The sequence below is a fragment of the Cebus imitator genome, unplaced genomic scaffold, assembly GCF_001604975.1.
Source record: "Cebus imitator isolate Cc_AM_T3 unplaced genomic scaffold, Cebus_imitator-1.0 Scaffold75, whole genome shotgun sequence".
Classification (NCBI taxonomy): domain Eukaryota; kingdom Metazoa; phylum Chordata; class Mammalia; order Primates; family Cebidae; genus Cebus; species Cebus imitator.
In genome coordinates, this window is record NW_016107390.1 from 5,897,687 (window position 1) to 5,907,783 (window position 10,097).

A 10,097-nucleotide genomic window follows, 5' to 3' on the forward strand; every position below is an offset into this window, starting at 1 on the left:
CTTTACAAATTGTTTGAGTTTATCTCTCGTTCCATTAGAGTGTGAATTCTTCATCAGAGTGAGCACTCATTCACTCAGTGTCTAAGAGACCATAGGGGTGCAGTATATGTTGAACAAATGATTTCAATTTAGATAATTGCCAGTGCAATGGGTGTTAGCACCTGTGATTCCAGCTACTCTGGAATCTGAGGTGGGACAATCACTTGAGCCAGGAGTTCAAGACCAACCTGAACAATATAGCAAGACTCTGCCTTTAAAAATTTTTTTTAAATTAATCATATGTGGTAGCATGTGTCTATAGTTCCAGCTACTCGAGTGGCCAAGGTGGGAAGACAGTTGAGCACAGGAGTTCGAGGTTGCAGTGAGCTGTGATCACAGCACTGTACTCCAGCCCGAGCGACAGCAAGGACTTGTCTCTAAAAACTTTAGGCAATTGGTATTTTCAAGAAGGACTTTGTTTATTTATTTCTTTTTTTTGAGACAGGGTCTTGCTCTGTTGCCCAGGTTGGAGTGCAGTGGCACAATCACATTGCTCACGTCTCACTGCAGCCTTGACCTCCCTGGCTCGAGTGATCCTCCCACCTCAGGCTCTTGAGTAGCTGGGATTATAGGCACACGCTTCCACACCCAGCTAATTTTTTATTTTTTGTAGAGATGGGGTCTCTCCATGTTGCCCAGGCTGGTCTCAAACTCCTGGGCTCAAGAGATCCTGGCTTCAGCCTCCCAGATTGCTGAGATTACAGGCATGAGCTGTCATACCTAGCTTCAAGAAGGACTCTGTAATGTACAGTCTTGCTCTTCATAACCCATAAAAAGGAGCCGCAAACAAATCCGTTAAGATTAGTGTCATGTGCTTTACTCAAAATGACAACTGGTGAATCAAAGCTTTAGACTTACCAGTCAGTAGATCCTTGTTTAGATTTTCTCTGCTTATAGAAAGAATATACTGCAAGAAAAGTAGAGTAGATACAGTTTGTTTCTGGTGAATGGACAAATATAATTTTAAGTTATTCACTCAGCAATAAAACGTATTTATTATTTAGCAGAGGGTTGCAAGCTTAGTTTTGTAATCATTTAGTTAAGTGACCTTTGGTTTTTTTATTTTTTATTTTTTTAAAAAAACACTTTAACCAAATACATATAATACAGTATCCAAGTTTACACTTAGACTTTTTCAAAGTTTAATACTTTAAAAGTCAAATTCTTCTGTTGCAGCTAAAATATAATTTTCATCAAGAAAGTTTTGTTTTATAATCAAATATTTTCAGCTTAGGTCTCCAAATTTAGCTCTTAGAAAAACTTCAGTGATGACAATATCACTAAAATCAAATTGCCATTCCCCAAAGAGACAACTTTGAATGCCTTCATTTCAATGTAAAAGCGGGGTGTGTGTGTGGGTGTGGGTGTGGGTGTGGGTTGTGGTAGGGATGAAGGTTGGTAGGAGTAGGACCAGTCTTCGCATGAGACATGGGTTGGTTGTTTCTGACTTCATAGGACATTTCAGCAAAGCTGACCTTTCCTTGAGGCAAGGGAATCATAGTGCCTAAGGGCCTACAATGCTTTATTTTCCTTTTTTTTTTTTGAGACAGAGTCTTGCTCCATTACCCAGGTTGGAGTGCAGTGGTGCAATCTTGGCTCACTGCAACATCCACCTCCTGGGTTCAAGAGATTCTCCTGCCTCAGCCTCCCAAGTAGCTGGGATTACAGGTATCTGCCACCACGCCCAACTAATTTTGTATTTTTAGTAGAGACAGGGTTTCGCCACGTTGGCCAGGCTGGTCTCAAACTCCTGATCTCAGGATATCAGCCCGCCTTGACCTCCCAAAGTGCTCAGATTACAGGTGTGAGCCACCATGCCCTGCCACTTTTTTCCTTCTGATTTAAAAGTAAACTAAAATCAATTTGACATGTGTGTGTATATAGATACATATATATTTATATACATATGTATATATATATACACACATGTCAAAGTGATATATATATGTATATATATATACACATACACACATACTAATTTATAAACACATATATACTAATTTATATGTAATATATATATATGCTAATTTATAAATTCTCACTTCATCCAAAAGTAGAAGTATATATTAACAGCCAAATCTGTACTTGGTGTCAGAATAACTTGGTCAATGGCAATGACTGAAAAGGGGCTTCCTGTCTTTGTATAATTTAAAATGAACTGAAACATCTTCATTCTCTGCCTCAAAGCTAGGTTGTTAATAGACTGTATTTCAACAGAAATCAAGCTTGTTATTTAAAGTCTGTTAGGAAACATTCAAATTATAAAGATTTTTTAATTTCTATTTTTAAAAAAATTTCTGAGACAGGGTTTTGCTCTGTTGCCCAGGCTGGAGTGTAGTGGCATGATCATGGCTTACTCCAACTCAACCTCCCTGCTTAAGCGATCTTCCCACCTTAGTCTCCCAAGTAGCTGGGACTGCTCAACTAATTTTTAATTTTTTTAATAGATACAGTGTCTTGCCATGTTGCCCAGGCTGGTTTTCAACTCCTGGGCTCAAGCAATCCACCTGCCTCTGCCTCCCAAAGTTCTGGGATTACAGGTATGAGCCACCGTGCTTGGCTCAAATTATGAAGATTAATTTACATGGGGAAAACATGTTCTTTCCACTTCACTCATCAGGGAACTAATAGACATGTCAGCCCTGCAGGAGCACCAGAATGTCCCTTTCTAGTCTACTCCATATCTTTGGACTGTATTATATCACAACCAAAGGTTTGAGTCATTCCCATCAAGTAATACTTCTTCAATATTTATTCTAAAAGATTGGTCTGATGAAGAATAAATAAGAATAAACAAGTCAAGAGCTATAAAGTGGCCTCTATCTTAACAAAAAAGATAATAGTAAGACCTAAGAAAGATTAGATATATCCTTTGAAGATCTGTAGGACGTTAGTTATACGTAGTACTGACTACCTCAGATATGTTAGAAAAACATGTTTATTTTCTCTATTCTCAATGCCTTCAAATGAGAATGTTTTCTAGTAAGGGGGAGCCATTTCTCTATTTTGAGCATAGGAGGTTAGGATTAAGAATTGGGGAGCTCTGACCTGTTCTGTGTATTAGAGAATATTTTGACAGTTTCCAGGGCAGTTTGGGGAGAAGATGGGAGGACCCAGCAAGACAAGAAGAGTCTGGACATCACATCGGAGAAAGTTCAGAAGGAAAAAACAGCTGAAGGAGGAGGCCAGGGAAGGGAGTCAGAAAGGATTTTGGAGGACAACATTTGCAGATTAGACATTTCTAAGTCATTGCCCATGCCGTGCACAAGGAGGTCTCTTCATGACCCGTAGGTCTTCAGCAGACTCATGCATCTTTTGAGTGAGTATTGTCTGTCGGAATTTGAGGAGGAGATTTCAAATCCAGACCACCAGGGTATGTGACCAACACCAGGTGAGAAGGAGTGGGGTACCAAGAGGCAAAGGAAGCCAAGAGAAGGTAGGCTCCCCAGGGATATGGAGAAATCCTGGAGTCATGGGAATGGCTTTGTGCTTCCAAGGCTGTGGAACTGACCAGTTAAAGCAATTGTATGTCGTTTTTAAAGAGCAAGCAGGCCCCTGTATTTTACTGAGACATAAAAGTAACAATAAAGAAAAACTGAAGTATGAGGGGCACCTGTAAATTTAGCATTAACTCAGTTCTTAAGAATTGAGAAGTAGCAGGAATTATGTGGTAGGGGCCATTTCCTCCTTGTAATGCATTGAAGGCCACAAAATGGGAACTCCGCCAACACTCACTATCTCGAGGAATGTATGCACCCTCTCTCTCTCTCTCTCTCTCTCTCTCTCTCTCACACACACACACACACACACACACACACACACACACACACAGAGAGACAGACGTGGTGGTGAGGGTGATGGTGTCAGGCCCAAATCTATCTCCTCATTTAGCTTTTCTGATATTTGAAGAGTATCTTATCTACGGATACGTGTTACTGGTTCAGCCTCTGCAGCGGGGATGGCGGTGATGACTTGGCCTTCCTCAGTACATCCCTTGTTAACACAAGTGAACAGTGAGATGATTAAGTTGATTTTACTCTCAACTTAGCCAAAGAAGTAAATGCATCTAAGCAGTAGCCCCCAGGGCTCCTGTACCACGTGTAAGGGCCGTGCTCCGGTGATGAAACCTGACTTACTCTTCCTCAGCATTACCCTCATGTAAGTCATGCAGCCTGTTTCCTCATCTGTAAACCATGGTGGGTGGATTCAATGAATCACTGTAAGATTCTGTCATGCTAAAGTGTATTTACAAGTTTTCTCATCCAATACACACTTGGCACTTAAAAATGTACATTTCTTAGATATCGGATCTCATCCAATTTCCTTCCGTAGATACATCCCCATTTGATTGGGACAACTATTTTGCTGCCAATTTAAGATTTAAACAAAATGTTGGTTTCTAATCTCACTTTCTCTGGGAAGTCTTCCCTGAAAACTAAAACTTTTCTCCCTCTCTGAGCCACTTTAGATTTCCTTGTCTGAGCCATCGCTCACCCAAGGTTTTTTCCCATGAATCTGATCACTGTCCATCCCTCCCGGGCTACAAGCACTTCTTTTACGCTCAGCAACTTGCTCAGGGCATGGCATGCAAGAGGGGCAATTATTGGTTACTGGAGTGACACACTTAATATGGACAGCTTATATTTGACTTGGCTATGCAAATCTTACTTGTCTGCTGAAGAGAGACAATTCTTTTGTCTTTCCTATAGCACCTAGCTCAATTGGGGGCCAATTTAAAGGACATGTTAATTATCTGAAAATGTTTTTCCCACTGAAGGTGACTCTAGTATTTCTTCCCCCTACCAGGCTCATGTATTAAGACTCTGTACCTGTGTTTTTATAAGGCCAAAATAAGCAGGTTATTATTTTTAAAAAGTCATTAAATAGAAAGTGTTGAGCTTGCCCTGACTCCCACAGCCCTGAGTGGATGGAATGTTTTACTTTCAGCCACACTGATCATCCCAAGAGCCACGAAGATCGTGTTCCCATGAACATATGTGCTTTATCTCTTGCTACCCAAAGTGTGATTCATGAACCAGCACCTGGGAGCTTGTTAGAAACACAGAACCTCTGCCTCCACCCCAGTCCTACTGAGTCAGACTGCATTTTCACAAGATTCCATGTGAGCTTGAGAAGCACAGGTCTACCTCCAATCGGAGCTCTGCTGAGGGTCAGAGACTTGGATATGAATCTCACTCAGACTCTGCACTTAATGAAAGGAGGCATAGCTGGATAAAAATAAAGCAAGTTAGAGTTTTTCTCCTGTGGATGGGTGTTTGATGCATTCATTCTGTCTCAAGAAACAGAATCAGAAGGTATAATTAGATAAAATACATATTTCTCCTTGTTCTGTGTGTTACTATGTGAAAGATAAGGAAAGCACAAAGCAGGATAATGATGCGCCTTTGGTAAACTCTCCGTCTTCATCTGGCCTCTGTTGTTTTAGAAATCATGTAGTACTGTAAGCATTTCTAGATCATTCTCTACATTCTATTATAAGCCCAGTTTTGAGCGACAGGGTGAGTGAGGGAAGGGCAATAGCATCATGAAACCCTCTAGATTGTTCTTGCATGTTGTGCTTGACGACAAATAAGGCAGTCATCTGTATCTAATTGAAAAGGAGAAAAGAGGGAAAGCGTGTCCCTGGTAGTGGGGCGGCACAAAGGCAAGAAACTGTACACTAAGAACAGTAACAGCTAATTCTTTTTGAATGTTTATTCTTGGCTGGGCCTTCTTTTGAGCATCTCCTCTGAATAAACTTGCTAACTAGTATTTATTCCCCGGGTCTAGACTGAGCCAAGCAATGTCAGAGATAGGGCTGGAGAGGGAGGGGCCATCAGGCAAGAGGCAAATTTCAGATGTTGACTTAGTTATAATCAATGCACAAGCAATGATCACCAGGGTAAACCTACCTGAGTCTTTGTCCCATAGGGAATTGCAGACTTTTTTCCTGAAAGAGAGTGAATCATTCTTGCTCTCATGGGAATACCTTGGGATACAATCTGAAATGAAACCAGAAATGTTGACTTCAATGACAGTAACATGGCATTATGCAAGAAAGATAGAAATTGATTTTTAAATGTAATTTCACATATGTTCAAAAAATTTTTTTAAATTGTGAGAACGATAGAAGCCCAACATGGTAGAAACTCCTTCAATGAAAATGGTGATCCTGAAGCTTTCAGTTTTTTGTTTTTTAAATCTTAGATCTTAGAACTGGCTTAAAATTTATCTGATCTAAATCAAATATCACAGATCAAGGAAAGTGATTTGGTTTTAGAGAGGTTAAGTGATTTTGTCATCATGACAAAAAGGGATATTATGGGTAAAACCCAGGGCTCCTGCCATTCAGTGTAGAGTGTTTTCTTACACATGGCTGCTGCTATCTGGGAGAAAATAATAAGAATGCAAATAGCACTCACATTTACTTGTATTAACAGCTCAAAGACACATTGTCACTGAAAACAGTATCAAGAAAAATACATCTGACATGTTTGCTTATATTACCAAGCTACATGTAGACAGTGAGAAGTTCTACAACATTAAGCTCATATGATGAAAATCTGCTATAGGCCCACCATTGTTTAGCCAAACCCATGGGGCTCGATGGTTTCAGAATTCAGAAATTTTCAATTTTAGAAAGTAGTGTAGTACATATATGCTGGCTATCTCCCAAACCCACCCCATAATCAAACACAAAATTTATAGCAAAACATATTTATGCTAAATGAGATTTTTGAAAGACTATGAAGTATCTCCTGTCAGGTCAGATTTTGCTACTCAATGGATGATGAGAAGCCTTCTATTTTCAGAGGTTTTTTTTGGAGTACAGAATTGTGGGTAAGAGATTATGGGTCTGTGTGATTGAAAAAAAAAAGGAATTTGGCTCCTCTTATCCTGGATGCCACCTCGACTCTCACTTTAAACAGGCAGTGATGCACTGTCCTGTTGAGAACCCAATATTAGAAGCAATCATGTGTTGCAGGACCCCCCTCGGGTGCCTCTAGCATCCAATGTTTGCCCTCTTGCCAACAAGTTTTGAATTTTAAAAGCTTTAGTCGAATGAGTTTCATGCAGAGATTCTTGGCATTAAATAGTACTTTTTAAGCCAGGATGAAGTGAAATCCAAGCAATTGTTGAAAAATACCAGGTATTATCTTCTATTAAAAAAATACATTCGGTACCTGATCTTCCAGGCCAATGGCTTTCAAGGCTTGTCGTCCTCTGTGAGAAAGGGCTAAGTTAATGCTTCTTCCACGTGTGAAGTTAGCCACTCGAATATCTGAGACATTGGAAGCAGAACTCCATGTTACACACAACTTTATATCCTAGTCCTGGATGAGCAAAATTACTGCGCCTGAACAATTTTTCATTCAGAACCAAATTAAAGACCTTCGTAACTCTTCTAAAGAAAATGCTAATAGCAGTACATTTATATTAAATTAAATTGAGATAGGTGTTTTTTAAAAAAATTGTTTTATTAAATAGACTAAGTTCAGAAAATCTAAAGAAAAATAGGTCAAAGAATTAGAACCACATCCTGCAATCCTTCCTTCCTTCCTTCCTTCCTTCCTTCCTTCCTTCCTTCTCCCTCCCTCCCCCTCTCTCTTTCTTCCTTTCTTTCTTTCCTTCTTTCTTTCTCTATTTCTCTCCCTCCCTCCATCCCTTCCTCCTTTCCTCCTTTCTCTCTCTCTCTTTCTTTCTCTCTCTCTGTTTCTCTTTCTTTTCTTTCTTTCCTTTCTCTCTTTCTCTCTCTCTCCTTCCTTTTTTTTTTTTTTTTAATAGAGTCTCACTCTTTCACCCAGGCTGGAGTGCAGTAGCATGATCTCAGCTTACTGCAACCTCTGCCTCCTGGGTTCAAGCAATTTTCCTACCCAGTAGCTGGGACTAGAGGAGCACATTCACCACACCAGGCTAATTTTTATATTTTTTATAGAGACAGGGTTTTGCCATATTGCCCAGGCTGGTCTCAAACTCCTGGCCTCAAGCAATCCACCTGCCCTGGCCTCCCAAAATGCTGGGAGCCACCACGCCCAGCCTTCATCACACAATTTTCACCATGGATGTACCTTCCCTAGCTTCATATACATCAATCTGGAAATTCCTCTTTGCAAGAAAGCATGCTTGTAATGAGCCAACCTAGAAATTAAAAAAAAAAAAATTAAATCTTTATCTGATTCCACAAATATAGGGAATTTTAGCAGCAAGATAAAACGTGTGTGGCTACATTTTACTAGCTTCATTTGTCACATTGATTTAATCAATTTCTGCTGAAAAGTATCAGTGGAAGAAATAGCAAAATTAATTCAGGATAAAGTAATATAATTTTAGAAGTAGTTTTGTTTTTTTTTTAACTTTTTTATAGTGAGATAATTTTCAAACAGGAAGAACATAAAACGTATATATCTTACAAAATAATTAGAAAGCAATTCTTTATAACCTTATAACCCTTATAGCCACTACTCTGGTCAAAAAGTAGAACAATGTCATACCCCCAAAACTCCCCTCACCTCACCTCCTTCCCAATTACAGTCCCCTCACACATAGAGGTAAACATTATTCTGACTTTTGTGATAACCTATTCTTGCTTTTTTATAGTTTTATCACTTAAGTGTACATATTTCTAAGCAATATACTTTAATTTTACTCGTTAAAAAGTTTTAAGTTTTTTGTAGAGATGGGGGTCTCATTATGTTGCCCAGGCTGGTCTCAAACTCCTGGGCTCAAGTGACCGTTTCACCTTGGCCTCTCAAAGTGCTAGAGCTATAGGCATGAGCCACTGTGCCCAGCCGTTTACCCATTTTTGAACACTGTCGTTAGAATCACATTCTCTCTGTGTGTTTTTTGTTTGTTTGTTTGCTTGCTTGCTTGTTTTTTCATCTTGCTTCTTTAAGACAGCATTAAGGGGTTCATTTATATGATTATATGTAAACTTCAGGTCATCCATTTTTTAATACTGTATGATTTGTCATTAAATGAAAGGTCAGATTATCCATCCTACTGTCAAAGGACATTTGAATTGTTTCTCGTCTGGGAATATGTTAACAATGCTTCAAAGAACACTTTTTGTGCAGGAATTCTGATTGTTTTTTTTAAATTCCATTTCTACATATGGAGTGGAATATCTGTTTTTTTTAAATTCCATTTCTACACATGGAGTGGAATATCTGGTCAAAATTTTATGTACCTTCACTTTTATGATGCCAAACTGTTTAAAAATTTTGTACTAATGTGTTTTCCCACCAACAGCTTCTGAGAATTCATCTTTGCCAGCACTTGATGTTCTCAAACTTTTTATTATTGTGGAGTAAGAGGGTAGGAACTGGTAAATCAAAGAGGAATATGGTTTTAATTTGCATATGCTTAATTACTAAAGAAGTTGAACACTGTTTTTTGTTTTTTTGAGACAAAGTCTCAGTCTGTCACCCAAGCTGGAGTGCAGTGAGCACTTTTTCGTATGTTGATTGGCCATTTGGATCTCCTCTTTTTCCAAGTGTCTGTTCAGGTCTTTTGCTCATTTTCTATTGGGTTGTCTATCTTTTTTTCTCTTTTGTTTTTTCTTTTTTATTCACAGAGTCTGAGTATAGAGTCTTCATCATTTTTAAACATTAAAAATACCTTATTCCATTTTGTACCTTGTTTCTTAAATGGTATAGCCTATTTTGAGGATGAGAAGCTGTTTATTTTAATGTGGCCATATTCATCAATCTTCAATTTTATTATTCATGCAATTAGTAATTGTCATTTTATTTTTAATGCAATCACAAATGTCTTCTTCAAGAGATCTTTGCCTATTCTGAGATCACAAAGAATGTTTTCTGGTTTATTGTCTTCTTAAAGCTTTTAGTGGTGCTCTCCCAGTAGCTTTATATAGGTTGTGGTAGTTTACTACCTCAACTCACTAGCAACTTGCTTTTGGTAAAGTCTTCTGTATATAATTATCATGCTTGAATTTTCAACAGTAGTCCATACTGTTAACTAGACCTTCTGGAAGCATTAACCTTCTCACATTTTCTGGTTTTCTGTTTTTTTTTTTTTTTTTTTTTTTTTTTTTTTTT

At 38.6% G+C, this 10,097-nt stretch overlaps 1 protein-coding gene across 1 annotated transcript in view; it reads right to left on the reverse strand.

The window, feature by feature from the left end:
- KMO (kynurenine 3-monooxygenase) overlaps positions 1 to 10,097 on the reverse strand; it is a 49,295-nt gene that overhangs the window by 26,307 nt on the left and 12,891 nt on the right. The window contains 4 exon segments of the mRNA XM_017532120.2: positions 898 to 946; positions 5,952 to 6,041; positions 7,224 to 7,321; positions 8,109 to 8,178. Coding sequence (XP_017387609.1) covers positions 898 to 946; positions 5,952 to 6,041; positions 7,224 to 7,321; positions 8,109 to 8,178 — 307 coding nt within the window.